The 27092-nt window shown below is 45.7% G+C and overlaps 1 protein-coding gene across 4 annotated transcripts in view; it reads right to left on the bottom strand.

The window, feature by feature from the left end:
* Positions 1-18576: 18576 nt before the first annotated feature.
* Positions 18577-27092, bottom strand: part of ARNT2 (aryl hydrocarbon receptor nuclear translocator 2) — a 146595-nt gene continuing 138079 nt past the window's right edge. For all 4 annotated transcript variants that reach the window (XM_081888541.1, XM_081888542.1, XM_081888544.1 and 1 more), the window contains exons 18-19: positions 24235-24371; positions 18577-23172 (exon numbers count right to left, since the gene is read on the bottom strand). In XM_081888541.1, the coding sequence (XP_081744667.1) occupies positions 23074-23172; positions 24235-24371 (236 nt within the window). In that variant the 3' untranslated portion in view covers positions 18577-23073. The remainder of the gene's footprint in view (positions 23173-24234; positions 24372-27092) is intronic.

Genomic DNA, 27092 nt, shown 5'->3' with positions numbered 1-27092 from the left:
GCGCACGCGCAGCTGGCCTTAGCCTTTTGCCCTGGCGCTGTTGCAGGAGGGGGTTGCTGAGTTGATTTCTCTCACTCGTGGGGCTGTCAGTCATAGATTTGTAGGGTTGGGACGGGACACAGGGGGTCATCTAGTCCAACCCCCCCGCCAATGCAAGGATCTCGAAACGTGGTCCCCCATCCAATTTGAAACCATACCAGACCCTGCTTAGCTGTGCAAATGTGCCAATCAGCGAGCAGCTTTATTGCTTTCGCTTTCCAGTAACTTACGTGTCCTTAAAGGCTCCTTGCCCCGAAGATTTAAAGTCAGTGGAGGTTTTCTGTCTTCCATTCCTAGCTGACTCCTAGAGCAGAAAATGTGAAACAAGAATTAGAACCAGTATGGAATTAGGACCAGTCCGGATAGTTGGCCTTGGTGAAACTTGACGTTTTTATCCCCCCAAAAGTTTTTGATTTGAGTTCCTACTGAAATGAGGCTGCATTTTAATGTTGTATTTTAATCTTGTTTTTAAGTTGTAGTTCAATCAATTGTTTTTCTACCTGGTGTTAGCTGCCCTGAGCCCGGTCTTATTATTATTATTATTATATTGAAAGTGTGTTTCCTATTTAGAATCCTAGAATTGTAAAGTTGGAAGAGACCCTGAGGATGATGATAATGATAATAATAATAATAATAAATAATAATAATAATAATAATTTATACCCCCGCCCATCTGGCTGGGTTTTGCCAGCCACTCTAGGCTGCTCACAACAGAATTAAAAGCACAATAAACCATCAAACATTAAAAACTTCGCTAAACAAGGCTGCCTTCAGATGTCTTCTAAAAGTCAGATAGTTGTTTAATTCCTTGACCTCTGATGGGAGGGCATTCCACAGGGCGGGCGCTACTACCAAGAAACCCTCTGCCTGGTTCCCTGTAACCTCACTTCTCGCAGGGAAGGAACCGCCAGAAGGCCCTCGGAGCTGGACCTCAGTGTCTGGGCTGAACGATGGGGGTGGAGACGCTTCTTTAGGTATACTGGGCTGAGCCCAGCCCCCTGCAATGCAGGAATATGCGGCTGTCCCATACAGGGTTCGAACTTGCAACCTTGGCGTTATCAGCACCACTCTAACCAACTGTGCTATTCAGGCAGACTGTCTAAAGTGTCTACACTAGACATGCTCATGGAGGAAGCCTTGCTCCCAAATTCTAGATCTGTTGGGACATGTGGTGGGTGCTTGGTGATGAGGGAAAGGCACTCTGTACATGCTCAGTTGTGCTTTTCTCCTTGTGATTCGCCATTTCTGAAGTGCCTAAAAATTTACTTAGGGCTGCGCAAGGCTGACAGTCCCAAGACAAAGGTGGGGAATCTTTTTTCAGTCTGAGGGCTGCATTCCTTAGGCAACCTTCGGAACAGCCACATGCCTGTGGTGGACATGGCTAGAGGCAAAGTAGGTGGAGCAACAAATGTCAATTTAACCTTTGCACAGTAGGCTGTTTCTACACACACACACGCTCCACCCTTAATCCTGACAGGCTGAAAACATGAAGATGAAAACACGAAAACCCGGGCAGCAATTCTGCAAGTTCCATAGTTCTACATATAACGACCACCTTGAATGAAAACAGTTGGGAAAGACGGAGAGTTAAATGGCTTCTGGTCCTCTGCACTGAGCTGACAAATCAAACCCAACTTTGGTTGCATGCATTTTGCTTGAAAGCTTAAATTAGATGAGTTTTCTATACATGTCAGAATACTCCCTTCAGTCATATGCTTCTGCAACGTCTCATTTTTTCTTCCCTGTCTCTGCTTCATTCAAAATATAATGTGGTTTCTGATTTTTGATAAGCTGCTGAATTCTGAAGAGCTTTTGGGAGTAACCAATTTTTTTGAATCGAGCAGAGTATATATTAAAATAATTTTGTGTTTTGTATTTATCTTTGTGTGACAGGGCAATACATGTGAATGTCAATAACTGTCTGACCTTGGCTTGCCATACTTCAGGAAAATTCCTAAGACATCCTGGTTTTCAGATGTAAAAATGGCTTTGGGGAAATTTTACCGAACTGGATGTATGTCAATGTGATGGAAAAAGCAGCAGAAACAGCTCCAAAAGCATAAAATCAACCCCAAAAAGCTCAACAACTTTGAAATATGACAACTCTAGTGTGGGCATGTTTATCTAAGTCTAGAGACAGAGTGGGGGCATTACCACAGCTAGAGTAAGTGGTGCTGAATAGGAGTGGTTAAAGGAGGTGGTGTGTTGTCACTAGAAGACCCAGAGCAAAGGTTAGGAACATCAGGGCTAAGTCTCTTTTTCTGCCCCTTTAAACTAAGTCTCCCTAGGCCACACTCTCTCTCCTGAGGCAACATGCATCCCCAGCTACGTTTCACATCCTGTAATCAGGGAAGTGAGAGCAGGACCATAAAGAAGGCTGATCAACGAAGAATTGATGCTTTTGAATTATGGTGCTGGAGGAGACTCTTGAGAGTCCCATGGACTACAACCTATCCATTCTTAAGGAAATCAGTCCTGAGTGCTCACTGGAAGGACAGATCGTGAAGCTGAGGCTCCAAGACTTTGGCCACCTCACGAGAAGAGAAGACTCCCTGGAAAAGACCCTGATGTTGGGAAAGATGGAGGGCACAAGGAGAAGGGGACGGCAGAGGACGAGATGGTGGGACAGTGTTCTCGAAGCTACCAGCATGAGTTTGACCAAATTGCAGGAGGCAGTGGAAGACAGGAGTGCCTGGCGTGCTCTGGTCCATGGGGTCACGAAGAGTCGGACACGACTAAACGACTAAACAACAACAACAATCAGGGATGGCAACAGATGTTGGCTGTGTTATTTTGCCAATTTCCCTCTAAAATAGCTCACAAGCTTCCAATTTATTTGGGATTATAAAGCTCAGTAACTTTGCCAAAATCTGATTTTTACTTTTTGAAATACGACAACCCTAAATAACTGCCCTGTTGCAGGTGCCACATTATACCCCTTCCACAGTTGTAAGGAATTGATCTTTTAGTGCAGTGGTGTCTACACTTTGGAATTCCCTGCCCATTGTTATCAGGCAAGCGCCTTCGGTGTACTTTTTTTGGCACCTGCTTGAAACATTTTAAGTTAGGAAAACCTATTCAGGCACATATAAGTCGATGTGTTTGAATGGCCTTTATTATTAATTGTAATTATGTTTAATTTAAAATGTTTAAAACAGTTTCTTTATTGGTGATTTTCAATATTTCTTGCAAACTGCTCAGAGGTTTTACTACCATCAAGCGGTACATAAATTTTGTAAAAGAAATCAAACACTCCTTGGATATTTTGGCCTGGCCATTGAGTGTGCCATTGAACTCATTGAACTTAGACAATGCTTTTTGTTCACCTCAAGGATAAAGTGGAGTGGGTGCAGAAAATAACCTACTTTAGGTAAAGGTAAAGTTACCCCTGACCATTAGGTCCAGTCGTGACCGACTCTGGGGTTGCGGCGCTCATCTTGCTTTATTGGCCAAGGGAGCCGGCGTACAGCTTCCGGGTCATGTGGCCAGCATGACTAAGCCGCTTCTGGTGAACCAGAGCAGCGCACGGAAACGCCGTTTACCTTCCCGCCAGAGCGGTACCTATTTATCTACTTGCACTTCATGCTTTGGAACTGCTAGGTTGGCGGGAGCAGGGACCAAGCAACGGGAGCTCACCTCGTGGTGGGGATTCGAACCGCCAACCTTCTGATTGGCAAGTCCTAGGCTCTGTGGTTTAACCCACAGCGCCACCCGTGTCCCTAGCCTACTTTAGAAAGGTAAAAATTACATTTGTTGTTCCACCCATGCTTGACTCTGGTCTCACCCAATAACATTTGGCTCCTGGAAGGTTGTCCTGCAGAGAATGAAGATTTTGGGCTGAAATAAGGTTCCCATCTAGAGTTTCTACAATACTTTTTCATGCTCCTTACGCCACTGAATATTGTTCATTTCTACATGTAAAGCTATGTAAGGGGAAGGGAGGATTTGAAGCCCTCCAGACCATAATATCTCTCGCGCACCCCACTCCCAAGTCTGATCTCCCCTTGATAGGAAATGCTGAATGCTTCATTTGATAATCTGTGTTTCACCTCCAGGAAATTTTCTGAAGGTCACTGGAGATAATAGCTCCAGCTTCCACTCACATATTTCCACTCTTCTAACAGGAAGAGAAAAGTGAAAGTAAGCTTATACAAACAGAACGTCTCCCAAGATTAATCACGGTCTGGCCGGTTCCTTTGGAAACTGCTGAACTGTTACCAAGGAAATCAGGCTTTGCACTTGAGCGGCGTAGAGGATTTCTGGTTTCTTCTCAGGAACCTCCAGTCTAGAGTTAGATTCATTTGCCTGCGGTGCTGGAAGAAAGTTTAGGAGTTGATGCAGTCTCACAACTGCATTAGGAACATAGGGAGCTGTCTTACAAACCATAGGACCATCTACAGGTAGCTCAGCTTTGTCCATGGTGACTGGCAGAAGATTACTAGGATTTCAAACACAATATTTCCCTACCTGGAGATGCCTTGGGCCCTTCTGCATCGAGAACCAGTGCTTTCCACTGACCTACACCTCTTTCCTGTTCTTCTGTTTGTTTTCCCTTCAGTTTTGTCCAGACTTTTAGAAATATGAATGAAGATTCAGCCTAAGCTCAACAGATCTGGAGTTTTATTCTAGAGTTCCTTCCTTGCATTCAGTCAAAAGCTCCTGTTTTCCCATTCATAATCTGACTTTGCCCTTCCCAGCTGGTATTAAATCTTGGGTGGACTTCCTTGTGCGAAAAAAAAATTCCCCATCCCTGCTGCCAGCAAATCTGAATTAATCCTCAATAAGTAGCTGCTAACCTCTCCCGCAAACATTGTGCAAACAGAACAGGATGAAGGTTTAATAAACAAGTTGCCTGGAAGTGACTTTCGTCCACAGCCTAAAATTATATTTAACTGCACCCCCGCTGTGTTCTCCCACTTGTGCAACATGTGAACATTATGGTCTCCTGATTTCTGGACCAAGGTCAGCGGCAGACAAAAGCATCATCACCTGGATTTTATCCACCGAGAAGCATCCCTAGTTCCCCGAACCCCAGTCAATAAGCTACATGGTTTGATCAGCAACTCACAGTTGGATATTTGATCCCTGCATTAGCCACCCAGAATGTCTGGAGCAACCCAGTCAGATGGGTATTATTATTATTATTATTATTATTATTATTATTATTAACAACTCATGGTTGATACATCTAGGTCTCTTTGTTAACTGTCCACCAAGTTTGGCAATTATCATGATAGTTTTAGCCTGCCAGAGCTATCAGCCATATGTTCTCAAGGGTAAGATAGTTACAAATCACTAGCCCTATCTGATGTATTTTTTGGGGTGGGGTGGGGGGGGAATGTTTATTTCAAGCCACAGAAGCTGTTCTATGATAAGAGACATCTGGCGCAACGAAGCAGAACTGCCATTAAGCTGCTTTGCATCTGTTTCCTCTTTAACTCATGTGTCCTCGTATGGTGTATTTATTTTTAATCTCCCCCCTACTCACCCAGCTGTAATGCTTTTTAATTGTGTGTACATATGGCCTGGTCTACATATGCAGCCAAACGGGGGGGGGGGGGTTGTTTGAGATAAAATAATCCCCCTATGGTAGAATGGACTGGACCATTTCAGACTATGGTAGTAGAGCCTGTTCTATTTGCACAAATGGGGGGCTGCCCCACCAACCTCAAGCCTGTCCTCAGCCAGCCCCCACCTGCCTGTTTGCTTACTCAGAGTTTCAGGACTTGGTATTGCCTGTCTCCTTCCACCTCCTTAGAGTTGCCTCCTTGTAGAGCTCAGCAGGGAGGAGGATGGGGTCAAAACTAGAACTAATAGGCTCTGCCTGTCATTGGCTCTACTGCCACCTACTGTTGGCCTCCCTGTCTTCTGCCCAATAAGAGAGCTGATGCCGTTGGAATACAGCAAATGTCCTCAGTAGCAATGAATGTTCTACAAACATAGGAAGCTGCTTTATCCTATAGTTACCAGATGTCCCCGTTTCCCGGATTTACAAATCTGTCCCCGGACAAAATCCGTCCCTGGATTTCATTTAATGTCCCTGGATTTATATTTTAAGTGTTGTAGATTTATTAGTAGGGAATGAATGTTGTGTGGTTGGTTCAACGGCACAAGACACATCATATGGGGACTTCCAGCGAGGCAAAATGGCGGGCGCCATGGCAGCGAGCAGCTCCTGAAGCCAGCCAGAGCCAACTGTGCTACCAGGCTGGCTCCAGGCTGCTGAGACTGCCGCTATCGCTGCTGAGGGGAAACCAGGGACGCCCGGCGTGTCAACTCGGGGAACAAATCTGACCCAAATCTCACACCTCGGGGCTGATGCAGGGAGAAGGAGGAGAGAGAAAGAGGAAGGAGAAAAAAGAGGGGAGCCCCAACCTTGCCGTGCTGCTGCTGCTGCCGCTGAGGTAGGAGAGCAGCAGGAGGACAAGGACACTGGCCGAGCCCAAATCCGAGCCGAGCCGACTCCACGGCGGATAGCGCTCCAAGAGATCAGGCCGGGGCCCAGAGGAAGGCCATGTGACAGAGGAGACCACAGAAGAGATGATATTACTTCTTAATTTTTTAATTTTTTAAAATAACTTTTTTTCTCTCTCTTTTTTTAAAAAAAGTGTCCCCTGATTCTTTGAAAAAAAATCTGGTAACCTTACCTTATCCAGAGTCGTACAATTAGTGCCTCTGGCTGACGTGTAAAATCCAGATTGCTTAGCCAAGGGCCATCATCAAACTATATAACAGTTTGTGTGGGTGTGGGTGTTTACAAAAAATGAGTTGTTTGGCAGCCATCTGTCTTGGGAGACAATGGAAGAGTGTGCCTTCAAACTTCTCTGAGTTATGCAAGCCCCTTCCCCACAGCAAGGCAGCGATCCAGCCCCCCCCCTTATCTTTGTACAGTATAGCAAAAGTCAGAGGTTTCTATGGACAGCCACCAGCCAAACTATTGGTTCAAACTCTTGGAGAGTTACAGTGCTTGCTGTGGCTGTAGAGAATGATATGGAAGAGACGTGTTTTGTTGCAGGTGGGGTAGATGAAGGCATCCAGTTGCGCTGAGCTCCCCCCAGCATAACCCATTGAAAATTCCAGTCTAGGTCAGTATTTGTCAAAGCTCTCTACAGCTCTCCAAAGGTTGTTGGCCAGTGGATGGGGAAGATGGGAGTTGGAGACCAACAACATCTGGAAAGCAACAGGTTCCCCATTCCTGGGCTAAACCAACTGGAAACAGATCTCCAAGGCAACCAGATACAAGGGCTATTTCCAATGCTAACTCTAGGTTTGGGCAAGATATCTTCAATGGGCCCCTTTCCTTGACTGTCACTGCTGCTCATTCCCTCCACATCTGGGCCATTTGCAGCAGCATCTAAAGAAGATATGTGAAACCATTTTCAGCCTGAGGGTGGCATTCCTTATGGGCAGCCTTCCTGTATGCCAGCCAGAGGAAAAAGTGGCTGGTGTAAGAGGTGTGACTCTAATCTTTGTTGTTGTCGTCGTCGTTTAGTCGTGTCCGACTCTTCAAGACCCCATGGACCAGAGCACGCCAGGCACTCCTGTCTTCCACTGCCTCCCGCAGTTTGGTTAAACTCATGTTGGAAGCTTCGAGAACAATGTCCGACCATCTCGTCCTCTGTTGTCCCCTTCTCCTTGTGCCTTCCATCTTTCCCAACATCAGGGTCTTTTCCAGGGAGTCTTCTCTTCTCATGAGGTGGCCAAAGTATTGGAACCTCAGCTTCAGGATCTGTCCTTCCAGTGCGCACTCAGGGCTGATTTCCTTCAGAATGGATAGGTTTGATCTTCTTGTGGCTCATGGGACTCTCAAGAGTCTCCTCCAGCGCCATAATTCAAAAGCAACAATTCTTCAGCGATCAGCCTGCTTTATGGTCCAGCTCTCACTTCCATACATCACTACTGGGAAAACCATAGCTTTAACTATATGGACCTTTGTTGGCAAGGTGATGTCTCTGCTCTGGATCACTGCCTTGCTGTGGTGAAGGGGCTTGCATAACTCAGAGAAGCTATGAGCTATGCCTTGCAGCCCCCCCCAATCTTTGTACAGTATAGCAAAAGTCAGAGGTTTCTATGGACAGCCTCCAGCCAAACATATCTCCCTGTTCTCCATCCAGCAAGCAAGAGGTATTAGCTCAGTCAAAGGTCACTTTTGAGCTGGGCAAAAGCTCTTGATGGGGACATGAAGCAGGGCTAGCGTGAAGTGTAGCCTGGGAATAGTGGGGATGGGGAGCTCATGGCATGAGGTTTGTTTGTGTAATGCTATATCATAGTTTTGCATTGTGTCTGAATGTGAAGGTTGTTAGCTGCTTAGGGGACAGGTCTTTGCAACATGCAACTAGGCATATGCTTTGCAGCGTAAAGAAAAAGGTGTGTCATGAAATAGTTTTTGTGCAGTTGAGGATATGGTACTTAACAAGGCTGTTTCTTAAAAAGAAATAGACGTGAATAAGGTTTTTAAAAGGCTAGAAATGAAGAGGAAAACTTGTTTCTTTTCCATCTTCACAACCTTTTTGTAACAGTATGTTATGGGACTAATTACGTGAGTAGTCAAAGCCATTTATTGACTCATACTGAGTTCTGCTTAAACAGTATATGTTGGAATCCATCGCTACAATATAGTTCAAAACAAAGAGAAGATGATTATGGGATTGTGTCATGGTGGTCTCTAGCCTTGCATTATGCTGAGCACCCCAACATTTATTTTGTGCTGAGATGGTTTCACTTTAAAAACTGAAAGTCTTGGTCACACACACACACCACTGGCAGATGGCACAGATGTGTCTCCCATAACCCCTGCCCTCTATGTTTAGAACCACAGCTCAGATTTGCTTTCACTGCAGTAGGACTGATGGGAATGGAAGCATTTTCTGGGCCGGTGGGAGAATTACATCAACTGGACACTGCCTCCCTCCAGTCTGAATCAATTTAATTTTGCCGCTGCTTCACAATTCATCCCACTTATGAAGAAATGACTAACCCTGAAATCCCAAAAGGTTTGTTTATGGATTTTTCAGTGGCACGGTTCTCGGCCGGCTTTTCTCCAGTGAGGATGTTGATGCCTTCAGCTATTATTCCGTCAAAGGAGCATTAGGGAGGCATTAAAATGGACAGGAAACACAGGGGGGATCTCTTGCGTAACGACGAGGGCGTTGGCTTTCCCCATTTCTCCTGGAAACTGGATTTATTGCTGGGCACAAAACCACAGCTCACAAAGGAAGAGGATTGTTGACGCATGAATGTGCATTGAAAGTCCAGTCACCTAAACAAACAGTGCTCTCGGAAGAAGAGCCCTCTTGACGTCACAACGCGAGGAAATTACTCATCCTTTATTTTGCAGAAATTAGGCTTCGCTGATATTTTCTCCCCTTCCCCCCAAGAGCTTTCCCAATAGGACTCCGGGTAGGGCCACGTACAGTAGGTCAGCGTTATCTATGCTTATTTGTTCTGTTCAAATATGAACTGGGAAGGCAGGAACACCACCTGGTTGCAGCTCATAGGGGTTAATATTTTCGTAGCTGCAGCCACACCAATCGCATCCTGATTATTCAATCTCACCAGCAGCAGCAGCATTCAGAGCAAAGAGAAAGGAGGTCATGAAAGCAGAAAGGATGGGTGGAACTGGAAACAGACATCCTTTATCTTTCCCAGTGAAGCAACTTCCTTTCAGCTATTTGGCAGGCCTCAGAAGTGTTTTCTCTGGTACATGCCCTCCAACATTTCTCTGATGAAAATAGGGATGTCCGATTCATTCATAAATATACCCCACCTTCCGACTGGGTTGCACCAGCTGCTCTTGGCAGCTTCCAACATATATAAAAACATAGCAAAACATTAAGCATTGGAAAACTTCCCTCTATGGGGCTGCCTTCAGATGTCTTCTAATGGATGTATAGTTACTTATCTCCTTGACTCAGGGGTCTCATAACTCCATACCTGTCAACATTTCACCAATGAAAATAGGGATGTCCTAAGGGAAAGATGCAGGTGGCGCTGTGGGTTAAACCACAGAGCCTAGGACTTGCCAATCAGAAGGTCGCGGTTCGAATCCCCGCGACGGGGTGAGCTCCTGTTGCTCGGTCCCAGCTCCTGCCAACCTAGCAGTTTGAAAGCACGTCAAAGTGCAAGTAGATAAATAGGTACCGCTCCAGCGGGAAGGTAAAGGGCGTTTCTGTGCGCTGCTCTAGTTCGCCAGAAGTGGCTTAGTCATGCTGGCCACATGACCCGGAAGCTTTACGCCGGCTCCCTCGGCCAATAAAGCGAGATGAGCGCCGCAACCCCAGAGTCGTCTGCGACTGGACCTAATGGCCAGGGGTCCCTTTACCTTTAAGGGAAAGACAGACATTCCAGGATCAAATCAGAAACTGGGATGGCTTCTGTAAATCCGGGACTGTCCCTGCAAAATAGGGACACTTGGGAGGGTCTGCTGGTATAAGCTCAGTGGCAGAGCTTCTGCTTTGCATGCAGAATGTCCCAAGTCAAGTCTCTGGCATCTCCAGGTAGAGAGAGCCCCTTGTCCAAAAAGTCAGAGAGCCACCGAGCAAGATGGACCAGGGTTCTGACTCAGTATAAAGCAGCCTCCTGTGTTCTTGTTATTTTTCATACAGTTGTCCTACTCATGATTACTTTGTGGCAAGATCAGGTCAAGAGTTTTTGAGCCAAGCACTGGGTCTTCCTAATAAAGAGTCTTTTATGAAGGTGGATGACTGTACTGGTATATTGGAGCTCTAGGTAAACATGGGAACAGAGTGCTTAAGAACATTATGATTATTGCTGTCTATTATGTCAATTCATCTGTCTCCTTGCAAGAAGTGTCCCAAAGCAACTTACAAATGGGAAAGATGCAGCTAACATGAAAGGAACTGATACTACAGCCTAGGAGTCATTGTGGACTCACAGCTGTCCATGGAGGCGCAGGTCATTGGGGTGGGAGCTTACCCCATGGCGCGGATTTGAACCACCGACCTTCTGATCAGCAATCCCAAAAGGCTCAGTGGTTTAGATCACAGCGCTACCCATGTCCCTTTCACTGCCTGATATCAGGCAGGCCTGCTATAAAAACATCTTGTGCTGCAGGCCTGTGTTTAGAACCCTGCTTTACAGAACTTTATAGAACACTGTTGGGTTACCAGGACCCCTGTGCAACCTGAATTCAGTAGCATACCCTCCAACATCCCACTGATCAAAATTAGGACACTAATTTTTTTGGTCCTGAACTCTCACAGAAGCTAGCTGATGAGACACAAAAATGAGAGTCTTTTGGTCCAGCACTCTGCTGCGAGGCAGCTGACTTGCGCTAGAGTGCCAGATCAAAAATTGGGACATTCCAGGATCTGGTCAGAAACTGGGATGAGTTCTGTAATTCTGGGATGTCCCGCTCAAATCAGGACGCTTGAGGGGTATGCAGTAGTCAAGGTTGAACAAATAGCACAATGAAAAGTAGATCAGTACTCCCTGGAAGACGTGGTTAGGATGGAATCATTACTGCTAACACTTTAGAAACTGGCCTCTCTTTAAAAAAAAAATAATGAAAGAAAGCAAACTTCTATAGGCCACCCAAGTTTGGGAAAGTACAAAGTGGAGACAATGTGAGGTTTTCAGGGTTGTGTGCTTTTTAACAATTAAAAAACATAATTGCTTCATTTGAAAGAGCAAAATGAACCTGGGAGGGAATTTCTGGAAAACGGTTTCTGCCCTAAATAAAAAGACACACTAACACAATAATTAAAGAAAGATGATGGCGGTCAGGCGCCAGGAGCCAAGTGAAGAGACGTTCCAATTTACAGCAGCTCTTGGCTGAGGAACCTTCTCAGGCTCCAGGTTTTCTACTTTTGTTTTCTTGTTCAGTCTGAATCATACACTCTGCCTTACCCTTTCCCGCCGATTGCCACACTTGTTTGCTTACGTCATTTAATGCAGAAACACAAGTAAACATCCTTTGCAAGGCTGGGAAGCGCCTACAACCTAAAAGAAACTGAGTTAAGATGAATTTGCATGAACGGTGATTTTGGCCACTGTGAAATAATAATTGTGTTCCTATAACCTCCCTCTCCGGAAGCTTGGAAAAAATGGACCAGCTCATAAGGGACTAAACTGAATATTGGGGTCCCTCCAGAACCATTACGGCCTTATTCTGCAACATGTTCTATCTATACAGTGGTACCTCGGGTTAAGTACTTAATTCGTTCCAGAGGTCTGTTCTTAACCTGAAACTGTTCTTAACCTGAAGCACCACTTTAGCTAATAGGGCCTCACGCTGGCACCACGCGATTTCTGTTCTCATCCTGAGGCAAAGTTCTTAACCTGAAGCACTATTTCTGGGTTAACAGAGTCTGTAACCTGAAGCATATGTAACCTGAAGCGTACGTAACCTGAGGTAACACTGTACTTCCTTTTGCGCTGTGTTTTCCAGGCATAGGCCCACACTTTAAAGCTCCCTGTCTGAGCAGGATTTTGTTTAGTTTTGTCCTGGTGCTTTCCCTATACAGTGATACCTTGGGTTAAGAACTTAATCCGTTCTGGAGGTCCGTTCTTAACCTGAAACTGTTCTTAACCTGAGGTACCACTTTAGCTAATGGAGCCTCCCACTGCTGCTGCGTCGCCACTGCACGATTTCTGTTCTCATCCTAAAGCAAAGTTTTTAACCTGAGGTACTATTTCTGGGTTAGCGGAGTCTGTAACCTGGAGCGTCTGTAAGCCAAGGTACCACTGTATATATTCCCCACACTTAGAGAAATGTCATGTCATGTATAAGATATAGAAGCTTCCCAAGGAAAGTTTTTACACATCTAGTTTTTTCATTCAGATATGCAGTCTCCTGCCCTCTCAACATGCTGCTGCCAGAAATGGTTCTATACTCCAGAAATGTCTTACCACTCAAGTTGCTCCATGGGTAGCCTGGCTTTGTTGAACTGCCCTTTAGTGACCCCGGAGCTCTCCTGCTTAGGAGACTTTTGCCAGCGTCAGCTGCACTTCTTTCAGTCCAATACACTTGGGTCTAGACTGATTTGGCATTGATGCAATTTGGCTCCGTCTCAACATCTCCTGTCTCCTTTTATTTACACACCTGCCAGCTCAGAGCATCTTCCTTCTCTTCTGTGTTGTTTTCTTAATGAGTCAAGTGTTGTTCACACTCTTGCACCATTGATTGAGCCCCCACCCCATCTTGCCCCTTGTGCAGTCTGATCTCACATGAGAGAAAGCATCTTGGTCACCATCCAAGATGAGCATGGGAACAGGCTGATTCACTTGTAATACCCTGCTCTGGGGGCAAGGATCACTGCCTTAGCCATCTCCAGGAACAAAGTAGCTGCGCTTGGATGTCACAATAAAACATTACGAGTTTGTGGGGTGCGAGACACCCTAAATTCCTGGGTCCAATAAAAGTTAGAATTAATCAAAGTTTGTGGAGTTAAACTGAGCCAAACTGCTTATGTTAAAAATACAAGCCAGGACAACCTGGTGATCCATTGCTGAGTGTGGATCAGTAGGGGAACAAAGCCTGAGAATGGCAGTCGTTAACAGGACACGGGTGGCGCTGTGGTCTAAACCACTGAGCCTCTTGGGTTTGCCGATCAGAAGGTCGGCAGTTCAAATCCCCGCAACAGGGTGAGCTCCCGTTGCTCTGTCCCAGCTCCTGCCAATCTAGCAGTTTGAAAGCACACCAGAGCAAGTAGATAAATAGGTACCGCTGCGGCAGGAAGGTAAATGCTGTTTCCGTGCGCTCTGGTTTCTGTCATGGTGTTCTGTTGCACCAGAAGTGCTGAACATCTATTTCGCCTGCTGTGAGGCAAAAAGAGCAGATATCTCAGTTCCTGTCTGCCAGCCTACAAACTCACAGCCACTTGTTTTATATGACCATCAAGTGAAAGCTGCATTGTGGGCAGTGAATCCCAGATGGGGTGCTGGGAATAGTGGTAAAAAATTGTGCCGATCAATTAGCAGGGGTCTTGATGAGGATTTTTGACATCTCTCTGCAAACCACTTGTGTTCCATCATGTTTGAAAGCAGCCACCATTATCCCAGTCCCAAAGAAAACAGCAATTAACTGCCTAAATGACTGTAGACTATAGACCCATTGCATTAACATCTGCAGTGATGAAATGCTTCGACAGATTGATCCTTCAACACCTCAGAACATGTTTTCCACCGGACTTTGATAAACACCAGTGCACCTATAGGAGAAACAGGTCAACAGATGATGCCATTGCTACAGCTTTTCACCTTGCAGTGAGTCATCTAGAGAGACCAGGGAACTATGTCAGAATGCTGTTTATTGATTATAGCCCAGCTTTCAATACCATCCTTCCGGACATTCTCATCAGAAAGTTAAGGGACCTGAACCTTTCCTCTAACATCTGTTATTGGATTAAAGACTTTCTGAGAGATCGGACACAAATAGTGAGGACTGGGCCTGTTACATCTACCTCCCTGAAGCTCAGCACTGGCACTCCACAGGGATGCATGCTAAGTCCATACCTGTATTCGTTGTGTACATATGATTGCATTTCACCTGACCCATCTACTACAATTATTAAGTTTGCTGATGGCACCACCATAATGGGTTTAATTACAGGCGGAGACGAATCTGTGTACAGGGGGGAGTTTCAAAAGGTATCCACACAGTGCTCAGAGAAAAATCTGCACCTAAACATTGGCAAGACAAAGGAGATGGTGTTGAACTTTCAGAGGAAGAGGGGAGCTAGCCCCGTTGTATATCGGGGGGGGGGGCTGTGTGGAGAGAGTCTCTTCCTTTAAATTCCTGGGAGTCTATCTTAGTGAAGACCTTACTTAGAAGGTCAATACAGCCCAGGTGGTTAGGAAGGCCCAACAGACACTTCATTTCCTTAAGGTCTTGCGAAAGAACAATATTAGACAGCAACTGATGATTTCCTTCTATCGGTCCACAATAGAAAGTGTTCTCTCATACTGTATTACGGTGTGGTACGCTGGTTTGACAGCCATGGACAGAAAGTCCCTACAGAGGGTGGTGAAGACAGCACATGATATCATGGGCTGTCGTCTGAGTCCGCTAGATGTTATCGCAGGAGGCCGTTTCCTCAGAAGAGGGAGGAACATTCTCAGGGATTACTCACACCCTGGCCAGCACCTTTTTAATCTCCTGCCCTCAGGAGATATAGAAGCATGATAAGCTGCACCAACAGGTTAAAGAACAGTTTCTACTGTAGGCCTTGAGGCTGCTGAATGGAAGACAGCAAGATTGCACCTGACGTTCGGGGTTGGTGGTTGTACACACTCTGCACACAGAGTGTAACAAGCACTGAGAAATGGGGGGGGGGCTCATTTAATCTCACGGTAAACAAGTGGTACAGTGACAATGAAGTATTTCTATTAGTCATGCTGGCCATGTGACCAGGTCCAGTCGTGGATGACTCTGGGGTTGTGCGCTCATCTCGCTTTATAGGCCGAGGGAGCCGGCATTTGTCTGCAAACAGCTTCCGGGTCATGTGGCCAGCATGACTAAGCCATTTCTGGCAAACCAGAACAGCGCACAGAAACGCCGTTTACCTTCCCGCTGCAGTGGTACCTATTTATCTACTTGCACTTTGACGTGCTTTCGAACTGCTAGGTGGGCAGGAGCTGGAACGGAGCAATGGGAGCTCACCCCGTCGCGGGGATCAGCAAGTCCTAGGCTCTGTGGTTTAGACCACAGCACCACCCGCGTCCCAGATAGGTAGTCAGAAGGGGACAGAAGGACAGAGTTTTTGGGACAACAGTTGGCAGTGATGTACTGGCAAAACCTGTAGCAGTGTGATGGCCTGGTAATCCGATTCAGAGGCTGAACCGGAGGAATCCCAGCCTGCACAGGCGTCCCCGTCTCCCGCTTCGCCCGTGGAGGACTGTCTGCCGACCCTCCACTCAGGTCCTGGACCTCGCCCCACGGTAACCTCCCCCCCCCCCCGGACCAGCACAAGCAGGCTGTAAAAAAAGAGACAGAGAGCATGGCTGATTTCTGTTTTGGATCCAAGGCAGCAGCACCTATGGGAGAATCAAGAGACGCTTTTGGAGTGCAATGCTAGGAACCTCTCCATTGTAGACTCGGGCTGTATATATGTGTAAATAAACCATATATGATAAAGGCATCACTATCTCCACTGTGCCTCATTTCCAGGAGGAAACATGAACCCCAGGTAAGCGTCTGGAATCCCTGGAATGTCACACGGATGTAGATATTGAGTTGATGTGTAACAATTGTTTATCTCTGGGCAGCATTTATAACCACCAGCACCTGGAAGATACTTGCCTGCCACCAGTGTCAAAGCAAGATTCAATTGTCAATCTGGATGGCTTTTGTATGTGGAATTTGGGGAGCGAATGCCATCTCCTCCTTTGGCCAGCAAATTGTATTGAATGAGCCCTGGTTCCAGCTATGAAAAGACAAACCATGCACATCTTCCAGGGAAACACAGCTGGCATGAAATGACACAGGTGGCATGTTCTGGTCAGGGCAGATGAATGTAGGACAGCTATATTTCATTAATTGGAAGAGATGTCCACGGTATATTTGGCAAACACTGCAGCACTCAGTGCAATGGATGCACAGCATTTAGGTCAAAGCAAGGTAAGTTGAAGGTCTTCTAAGGCTAAAGGGATGTGATGTGACCGTGTTTTATTGCCTCCCTTAAATCATAGGGTGGTCATGAGAGCCATTAAGAGGCAATTCTACTTCCACCACAATGATCATTTTGGATTAGCTGTCGCTGCAAAATCTGATGCTACTTTTAACAACATTTGTGTGTTTCAATTTCTTCCCTACTCATATACATTACACCTTGCCCTCTCCTCTATTATATATATTCCTTCAGTGGGACACCGCCCTCCCCCGTGCTGTATTTTGAGATTGGTGAGTGAGTTCCTGCTCCGATTTCCATCTTTTAATGCTGCTTTTGCCGTTTATTAGCCTTTGGGAAACACACATAAACTTACCCATGCCACCCAGCCTCTGAGGCAGTTGCTCAAAAAAATGTGAAATGTAGAATTAAAAAAAATCACAAGCAAATTACGGAATAGCATTTTTTACTTGGAGGTAGATCTCACCAAGATCAGTGGGCCATGCTAGTAAGCATATTTGAGACTGCAACCTAGGTTGCTCAGTCAATAAAATTAAAGGGTTTCTAGCCCTGTTCAGAGTACACCCATTAAAATTAACTAAAATGATGGAACTTGTGCCAGTGGAGTTTAGTGGGTCTACTCTGAGTACAATGTAGATGGATACAACCCAAAGATCAATTTCTTTGCATTGGAATCAAGAACATTCACAACACCGTGTAGAGGTGGTGTCCATAACTTTATGGAGAGGCGACATGATAGCTTGTAAAATTATGCAGGGCCGAGAAGAAAGTGGAGAGAGGAAAAAATTCCCTCTTGTAACACTAGACCTTTGTGGACATGCAATGAAGCTGAATGCTGGAAGATTCAGGGTAGATAAAAAGTGCAGTATTTTTCGCTCCATAAGATGCACCTGACCATAAGATGCACCTAGTTTTCAGAGGAGGAAAGGGGAAAAGCCCTGTTTTTGGAGGGATCAGCTCACAGTTGTGCAGCTTCTTTTACAAAGGGGAAAAGCCTTGGTTTTTTTGGCTTCAACTCACAGTTCTGCAGCTTCTTTAGGAAAGGAAAGGGAGCCATTTCTATAGTTTCCAGACAGATAATCAGCCAGTCACATGTTGCTGGGGAAACAAACAGAACATTCAACAATGGAGGCCTGGGCAAGAGGGCGGGGCCGGAAAGGAAGCCAGCTATCGACCACACATTCGCTCCGAAAGACGCAAAGACATTTCCCCTTACTTTTTAGGAGGAAAAAAGTGTGTCGTATGGAACGGAAAATACGGTACTTATTCATGCAGCACATGAATGGAACTCACTCCTGAGGAGTGATGACCACATAGATGGTTTTCAAAGATTAGAGAAACTAATGGAGGAAAAGGCTCTTGATGTCCACAATCTGCCTCCGTAGTTGGAGGCAGTAATGGTTCTGAAAACCAGTTGCTGGAGGCCACATACATGGAAAAGGCTCCTGTGTTCAGGTCCTGCTTGCAGGGTTCCCCTAGGCATCTGGATGACCACTGTGAGAGCAGAATGCTGGACTACGTGATAGTTTGGCCTGATCCAGCAGGCTCTTATGATATTCTCAGGTGTAGGAGAACATACAGTCTGAGGGACTTCACAGGGAGCCTTCTGGGAATCACATGACAGTGGTAGGTGGGCAAAAATGGGTAGATCAATAGATGCGAGTCTTACCTTTGTACAGTTGGCTACATTCCAGCCATGTGAAAGTCGGAAATTCCTACACCACGCCCACCTCTCTCCACACTCCGTCCAGGCAAGCAAAGGGGCATCGTCACATTTCAAGGGCACTGTCCAGCCCCACAAAAGCACTCGAGGAGTGTAGGAAGCAAGACTGTCAGGGAATGTGGCCTGGGAAAGAGACCTGTGGGCTGGCTTGACGGTTGTGTTAGGCTCTCAGGACGGAGATTCTCCACCCCTGCGTTACACGACAGCAGCAGTTAACAACAGCTTGTGATGCTTTATTATTTTAATGAAAATTTAAAAGGCAGGTTATTAATTATACAGACACACAAAACTGGTTTTGCTATACAGAACACTTAGAAGTACAAAATACAGTTTTATCCACAACACAGTTCCACATTGACAGCAAATGGCTCTAACAGATACGGATGCAAATGGTAGAAAAAGTCAATTAAAACACGCACACCCACCCACCATTGGCATATATTTTTAAGGGGCAAAGGTATGGCACATAATCTGAAGCTCTGAACTGAGCACTTTCAGTTTTAAATGAAAGAGAGTTCCAAACGCCTGCTTACCTCTTCCCTGCTGAGGTCAATGAGGATGATCTTGCCATAGTTAAGAACATTGTTTTCAGTGGGAAAATAATGCTTGGTGTTCGAAAAACGTTTCCTCCTTGCTCCCACCTAGAAAAGGGCCTGAGCTACAGTTGGAAGAATCTGTCCATTTTGGTTTCACTCAGGTTCTCATTTTTCCTATCTCAAAATCAGCGCAGATTGAGTTTCAGTTTGAAAATTCTTTGTTTTAAAAAGTCCTTAGGAGAAACTTGCACTGAAATTGTGATGAAATTTCATAACATACACGTACACACTTTTATTTTTGCAAAGCAATTTTCTTTAATATAAGGAATTTTGAAGTAACTCTATTCTATGCCTACTTTACCCTGGCATATGCATTTCTGTACGCACTATTTGTTTGGGGAACTGCACCACAAAATTGGAGACGTGAATTTCATAGGATGCCTGTGGTTTGTTTTGCGTATTTTCAGAAAGTGTGAATTAGCTATGTCCACCTTTAAATATGAACTGTGTTGAATTCTGCCCTCCCCACAGGCAGAAATGAAGGATCAAGGGCTGAGCCATGGTAGAAACCAATGTCTCGGGATGAATGGGCAGACCAAGGGGTGGAGTCAAGAGAAGGATGAGGCAAGTCATGGAAGTCAGAGCCTGTCAGAATCTTGGGTTTGTTGGCTTGTCAGATCTCTGCGCTGGTCACATGACAGGATGTGATCAGACCAGCAAATACATTTAGTCAATATACTTAGAGGGCACTTTCCCAATGTTCAAAGCAGTGTATGATAATAACAATTTAATGCAACAGCAGCAAATAATAATTACAGATGTAGTCCTCAACCAAACAAATCCTTGCCCAAAAACAGCACATCATATTTAAAAGCATGCTGTCTGCAAGCCTTGAGGCCACTTTAGCAAAATGCCTCCTTTGCACTGTTGCAGTTTTAACTGCTTGTCATGTGGACAACTCAAGCAGGGCATGATCAGCTGACCGCAACTGATACATGGGTTGGATATACTTAGATAGCGCTAATGGGATGCTCTAACTAAGTATTTGCTTGCCACTCTTTCCCATTGAATCAGTGGGGCTTTAGTGCTGGATTGGGTTCACTACAGTGGTACCTCGGGTTACATACGCTTCAGGTTACAGACTCCGCTAACCCAGAAATAGTACCTCGGGTTAAGAGCTTTGCTTCAGGATGAGAACAAAAATCGTGCTCCAGCAGTGCAGTGGCAGCGGGAGGCCCCATTAGCTAAAGTGGTGCTTCAGGTTAAGAACAGTTTCAGGTTAAGAACGGACGTCCAGAACGAATTAAGTACGTAACCAGAGGTACCACTGTAGTATGAAAAGTGCTTAACTTTGGCTGGATCATGCCAGGAGTTACTATAAGCAGAATGGCCTGTGTCCATGCAGTTGTTAATCCAGAAAAACAGGTTTGACAATTTAGCTCATCTTTTGCTCCCATATTTATAGCAAAACATTACCATTCTACCCTTTGCCTACCCATATTTAGCAACACCTTCTGCCCCCTCCCCAGCCTATAGAGCTAAGGGCCAGCCTTGCTTCTTGATTTCTAAGTTGAACACAGCCAAAAAAACAAACTCGACAACTCTCAAACACATCTGTCCATTGCCCATCTTGCGAGGCTACAAATCGGACAGTATGACATTGATAAGGCATTGATGGCTGCATGACCGACTAACTTTTGGAAGGGAGAGGAAAAACAAGGATACAGAGTTGTATTCTATGTAGCGCTATGCAAAATGTTCCACTAGCAGAAGGATTTCTTCTCGCACAATGGAATGTTCTCTCCTCCTGCTGGGCTCCCTAAATCTGTTCTGGGGTTTTCTCCAACCCTTCAGAGCAGATTTGGGGATGGCATGGGGGGATGAGAGGAGAAAAAAATCCCACTGCACTAGTGTTCATCCTTGAGCTAGTGCAACTATTTAGTTGAATGCTGTCCAGTGTGTAAAAATGCACATTGAGGTAATAGGAGAAATCGAACATGGTAGTTAACACTGCGCCAGAAATGAACTAGAAGCTTAACTAGTAGACTTGTTAAGAGGTACCTATAATTACATACTGTGCTTTAATGCAAAGAAAGAAAAATATGGAAACGGATGATTTAAATTATAGGTGGAACTACATGTTACACTCAAGGTGAGACTTCTGTTGAAAATGGTACTGCTGCACCAGGCATATCAGGCCCATTTTGTAGAGTTGGATGAATTTGTCAATTTCTGGTTCTCCAAGTTTCTCCCCCCCCCCCCGCTCTTAAGTTCATTTCTCCAGCAATTTGCAATGGGGGAGGGGGAGGGAATCCTCATTAAAATTTGTCAGCATTTTAGTGTTAATTTTTCCTAATATACACATTTCTATGTGCATTTTTGACCAATATACAAATTATTGCAATTTGCCTTTAAAAAACTGCATGCTTATGTGTCATTTTCACTAATGCATGCATTTTTTTATGCACACTTTCTTCCAATTTACGCACTTTGGTACGCATTTTCTGTCTGGAGAAACTCCATTGCAAAATTCAGAGAAGTGTGAATTCCAATGGATAGTTGTGTTTTGGCAGGCTTAATGGTACAGAAAGCATGAATTAGGTGGTTTCTCATTAAAATTCAAACAAAATGGCTAATCCCTTTATTGGAATGCTGCTGCCTTTCTCTGCCCCAGCCAGCAGTGGCCAATGATGGGCAGGAAAGCATTCCACAATATGACCTCATAGCCATTGATAACTGATCCTACACATCACAGCTGAGCAGGGCTGGGGGTGAAATTTGATTCCAACAGTTGCAAGTGGGAGATCTGACAGCAGCTCCAAGCACAGAGTTAACATGTCTTTCCACCTTCCATTTGATAAGCATTTTGAACTAGCCTCTTCCACAGAAGCACCACCACCACCATTTTGTTAGCTAAAGATGGCTAGGAAGCAAGTTAGGCTCCACATCAGAACTTGCCCCTTTCCAGAAACCAATGGCCCACACAGCTGCTGACTAGAGCTATTGCTGCAAGGTTGCTTGCCAATTTCTTGCTGAGCTTAAAAAACAACAACAACCCACATGTTTTGTTTGTTTTCTAAACCACTTTCAAGCAGTATTATGGTCACAATCCAGCTGTAGGGTGCAAAGGAGCACTGCACAGAAATGTTATCATAATGGTTTGGCTGTGTGTTACAAGCAGATGAAACCGTAGATTGCCAAAGCCACATTAATTTATATAGCCGATGGAGTGGTGTGCAGAGCCCCAATGGGCATATAGGGATTTCAAAATGAAATACATGTGCAACCTGTCCCCTTAAGCTTGGACTGTAAGACCTCCAAATATATTGCTACCCTCTTCAGGTACATTTGTCCCTTCTCACAGACTTCCCTTGTATATGGTAAAATAACAAATCCAAAACTCAAGATCCAGTTTGTACAACACCAGATATACAGATAGTACTAAAATGTACATACATTCAAGCCTAGCTGTGTTAAAATGAGATAGGAAAGGCGCTGGAATCTCCTGCCAGAAAGGACTAGGTTATAGTTACACAACCTTACATTCAAATTGGCCTAAAATGACCATAGAAAGGATCAAAATGGCTTCAATCTCTGTTGTCATGGGGTGAGGGGACCATTTGCACAACCATGTACAGACACTCTCAGCTGTTCTGCTACCTTTCCAAGAACCACCAGAATGGAGCTCTCTGACCCCCCGTGGTCTATGAGTCACAGCTAGGGAGTCTCACAACTAGAAGTCTTATCTTCAAGTAGCCAGCAGAGGACTGGAGTGTTTATTTCATTATCTGTTCACACAAGCAGCTTTCTCTAAGGAGGGAAGTTAGAAATGGTTCACATTCAAATATTAAGAGCCGAGAGAAAGTTAAAAATCAAAGCGCCTCCCTGCTCATCCCCACCACCCGCCCCACCCAAGCTCAAAACCCTACCACAAATGGGAATGAAATACAAAATGAATCCTCGCGGCGAATGCCAACCAGGTGGCGTTAGGTTATTTCATTAGAACTTGCATGGTCAACACTTGGAAGGAGCGCAAGTGATTATCTGAAGTACGAGAAGGGGGCGTTTCTTGTTTTATAGCTTCTATGATAATGTTAACACAGGGAAAGCGGATCTCATACTACCCTGGTATGCTGATTTCCTTTCCCAGAATGTCCTTTGCAGAGGTTATCTGGCTAGGTAAAATTTACTCAGAAAATGGAGGAAACATTCCCAAATCAGCAAAATCTTCAATGTTGTAATTGCCGGTCCCTTGGGTTGGATCTCCTGGAATAGGCAGCATATCCTGGATGATAAAAGAAAATGAAAGGGAAACATGATTCTTCTTGTACAGTGGTACCTTGGGTTACAGACGCTTCGGGTTACAGATGCCACTAACGCAGAAGTAGTACCTTGGGTTAAGAACTTTGCTTCAGGATGAGAACAGAAATTGCATGGCAGCAATGGGAGGCCCCATTAGCTAAAGTGGTACCTCAGGTTAAGAATGGACCTCCAGAACGAATTAAGTTCTTAACCCGAGGTACCGCTGTATCCTTATCTAGGGCAAAGCCCTTTTAGCATCTCCCCCTTTGTCACTTAACTGCACCGCAGGCTCCTTCAACCTCGGCCCTCCAGATGTTTTTGGCCTACAACTCCCATCATCCCTAGCTAGCAGGACCAGTGGTCAGGGATGATGGGAATTGTAGTCTCAAAACATCAGGAGGGCCGAGGTTGAGGAAGCCTGCTGTACAGCAACTAACGGCAAAAGCAGCAAGGAACAGTCAGCTGGCAATTTAAGGAAAGAATTGCTCTGTGCAAAATCTCAGGACTGGTGTAGCGCATTGCCAGCCCAGCCAGGTAAGCCCACCAGGGCCCACACCTGCGTAGGGCCACTTAAACCTGGAGCTGGCACCAAACTTCAGTTTTTGTAGCTCCACATACAGCATCCGGCTACCATCTAGCTTGGATGTGACCAGATGACCGACCATTTCTTTCCATAAGGAATAAACCAGGGGCAGGCAACCTAAGGCCCGGGGGCCGGATGTGGCCCAATCGCCTTCTAAATCCAGCCTGCCGACAGTCCAGGAATCAGCGGGTTTTTACATGAGTAGAATGCTTCCTTTTGTTTAAAATGCATCTCTGGGTTATTTGTGGGGCATAGGAATTTGTTCACTTCCCCCAAAAAATATTGTCTGCCCCCCCCCCCATGGTCTGAGGGGCGGTGGACCAGCCCATGGCTGAAAAAGGTTGCTGACCCCTGGATAAAAGGATATTTGTTGACAGTTTGCTGCCTTTTAACAGGACCCAAAAGGTCACCTGCAAGAGACGGATCAACTTGCCATGCTGAATCACGGGTCCAGGGACTCACCTGGAACACTTCTGTCTGGCTGGTTTGCTGGTGAGGATGCTGCTCACTGTTTTGCTGGTTGTGATGTTGGCTTTGCCACTGGGACCACACCTCCGAAGGCCTCCCTTGGAACTGTCCGCTGCTTTGGCTGCTTTCAGCTGGAAAATAAAATAAAGTTACAAGAGTGGGTCTTTTAAAATGTACTTCTGCTTTTCTTTTCTTTTTTGACTAAACAAATAATAGTAGTAGTAGTAGTAGTAGTAGTAGTAGTAATACTGTATTTTACACCCTATAGGACACACTTTTCCCCCTCCAAAAATGAAGGGGAAATGTGTGTGCGTCCTATGGGGCGAATGCAGGCTTTCACTGAAGCCTGGAGAGCGAGAGGGGTCGGTGCGCACCAACCACTCGGGGGAGCCCCACAAGCTCGGGGGACAGCGGGGAGGTGGAACGCTGCCATCCCGCTGTCTCCCGACGTGGTTTGGAGGCTGGCGGCGGGGAGAAGCCCTCTTCTCCCCACCACCAGCCCCGCAAGCTCGGGGGACAGCGGGGAGGCGCAGCGCGCCATCCCGCTGTCTCCCGACATGGTTTGGAGGCTTACGGAGAGCTGCCTATTCTGGGGGCTGGGGTCGGGAGAAGCTCGGGCTTCCCCCGCCCCAGCCCCACACCTGGGGGGGGGGAGAAAATAATTTTTCCCCTTTATTTCCCCCCCCCCAAAATCTAGGTGCGTCCTATGGGCTGGTGCGTTCTATAGGGCGAAAAATACGGTAATAATAATGTAGAAATAAAGCCCATCTGGCCGGGTTTCCCCAGCCTCTCTGGGCAGCTCACAACAGAATATTAAAAACATGATAAAACACCAAGCATTAAAAACTTCCCTAAACAGGGCTGCCTTCAGATGTCTTCTAAACGTCAGATAGTTGTTTATTTCCTTGACATCTGATGGGAGGGCATTCCACAGGGCGGGTGCCACCACTGAGAGGGCCCTCTGCCTGGTTCCCTATAACCTCACTTCTCGCAGAGAGGGAACTGCCAGAAGGCCCTCAGAGCTGGATCTCAGTGTCTGAGCAGAACGATGGGAGTGGAGACACTCCTTCAGGTATACTGGGCCGAGGCTGTTTAGGGTTTTAAAGGTCAGTGCTTTGAATTGCGCTCAGAAATGTACTGGGAGCCAGTGTAGGTCTTTCAGGACGGGTGTTATATTCATTCCTGCCTACCTTAGATCTAGTCCTCTGTGCCTGAGTTTTGAACAGTGTTCCTTCATGCATTTAGGATTAACTTCTCCTTTATAAAGTTACACACACACTCACATGCATTGCCTGTCAAGGGCTAAAGGAGAGGCTCTGTTCTCGTTCTGCCCCCATCCGCACTATGCATTTAAAGCACTATGATACTGAGTTAAACAGCCACGGCTTCATCCAAAGAATCCTGGGAACTGTAGCTTGTAAAGGGTGCTGAGAGTTGTTAGGAGATCCTTATTCCCCTCACCCCCGGGATGTGGGTGGTGCTGTGGGTAAAACCTCAGCGCCTAGGACTTGCCGATCGTCAGGTTGGCGGTTCGAATCCCCACGACGGGGTGCGCTCCTGTTGCTCAGTCCCAGCACCTGCCAACCTAGCAGTTCGAAAGCACCCCTGGGTGCAAGTAGATAAATAGGGACCGCTTAGCAGCGGGAAGGTAAACGGCGTTTCCGTGTGCTGCGCTGGCTCGCCAGATGCAGCTTGTCACGCTGTCCACGTGACCCGGAAGTGTCTGCGGGTTATGTAGGCATTACAGATTGTTAGGAGCTTTGCTCTGTATTACTGTATCAACCAATGAGATGGGTTCTAAAGTATGCTTAAAGTCTGTATTTCACTGGTTTCTGCTGGTTAAATTTGAAAGCTGCCTTAAGCATCTTGATAAAGTAGGAAAGATATGCTATGTATATACAGTGGTACCTCAGGTTAAGAACTTAATTTGTTTTGGAGGTCCGTTCTTAACCTGAAACTGTTCTCAACCTGAAGCACCACTTAGCAGCTAATGGGGCCTCCTGCTGCTGCCACGCGATTTCTATTCTCATCCTGAAGCAAAGTTCTTAACCTGAAGCACTATTTCTGGGTTAGAGAAGTCTGTAACCTGAAGCGTCTGTAACCCAAGGTACCACTGTAAAAAGTTACAACAATTACATAAACATATAAATAATATTCATCACCTAATCCCACTAGTCTGAAATCAAGGAATGGGTCAAATGCGTAACTTTATCTATTTTTTTTTAAAGCCAAATGCCAAGGCTAAAAACTGGTTCCATATCTGCACTTTTGTGAAGACTTAACATTACTCCTTTTTCTTAATCATAATAGTAATGCCCTGAATAAACAGAGCACAGGCAGAACAGCTGCATCTGGAATCCCAGCAGTTGTGTGGGGGGAGGGCAGGACTTTAGGGCAGAAGTCAAGGGTCTCACTTAATGGAATGAACAGGAAGCCCCTCCCCACAATGCAGGTGGGCTGATTTGACACATTTCAAAATGTGAAGTAATCCTGTGCATTATCTTCTGAAGAGCAGCCCCCCAAGACCATTAGGTACAGTCTTAAATGACCTAGCTTAGAGTGCTATGGAATCCCTTGGGGAATGCAATTTGCCTGCCTAATCGCAAAACCTTGCATAACCCACCCCTACCATTTGCACTGGTTAAATCAATCTCATCTGGCCCAACCTGACCCCATCCCTGGACAGAACAGCTACTTTGAAGGAGAACATCCTCCACAGATTCTGGAAGGTGAAGAGACTCAAGACTTTGGTGAATCTCCTGTAAAAGGGGAGAGAATTTCAAAGCTGAGAGGCACCCAATGAGAAAGTCTCCCTGTGTCTCTTAAGCTCATGGATGGTAAGTTAAAGAGAG

The sequence above is a fragment of the Podarcis melisellensis genome, assembly GCF_964234715.1.
Source record: "Podarcis melisellensis genome assembly, chromosome: 14".
Classification (NCBI taxonomy): domain Eukaryota; kingdom Metazoa; phylum Chordata; class Lepidosauria; order Squamata; family Lacertidae; genus Podarcis; species Podarcis melisellensis.
This window is presented reverse-complemented; position numbering and strand designations above follow the sequence as displayed.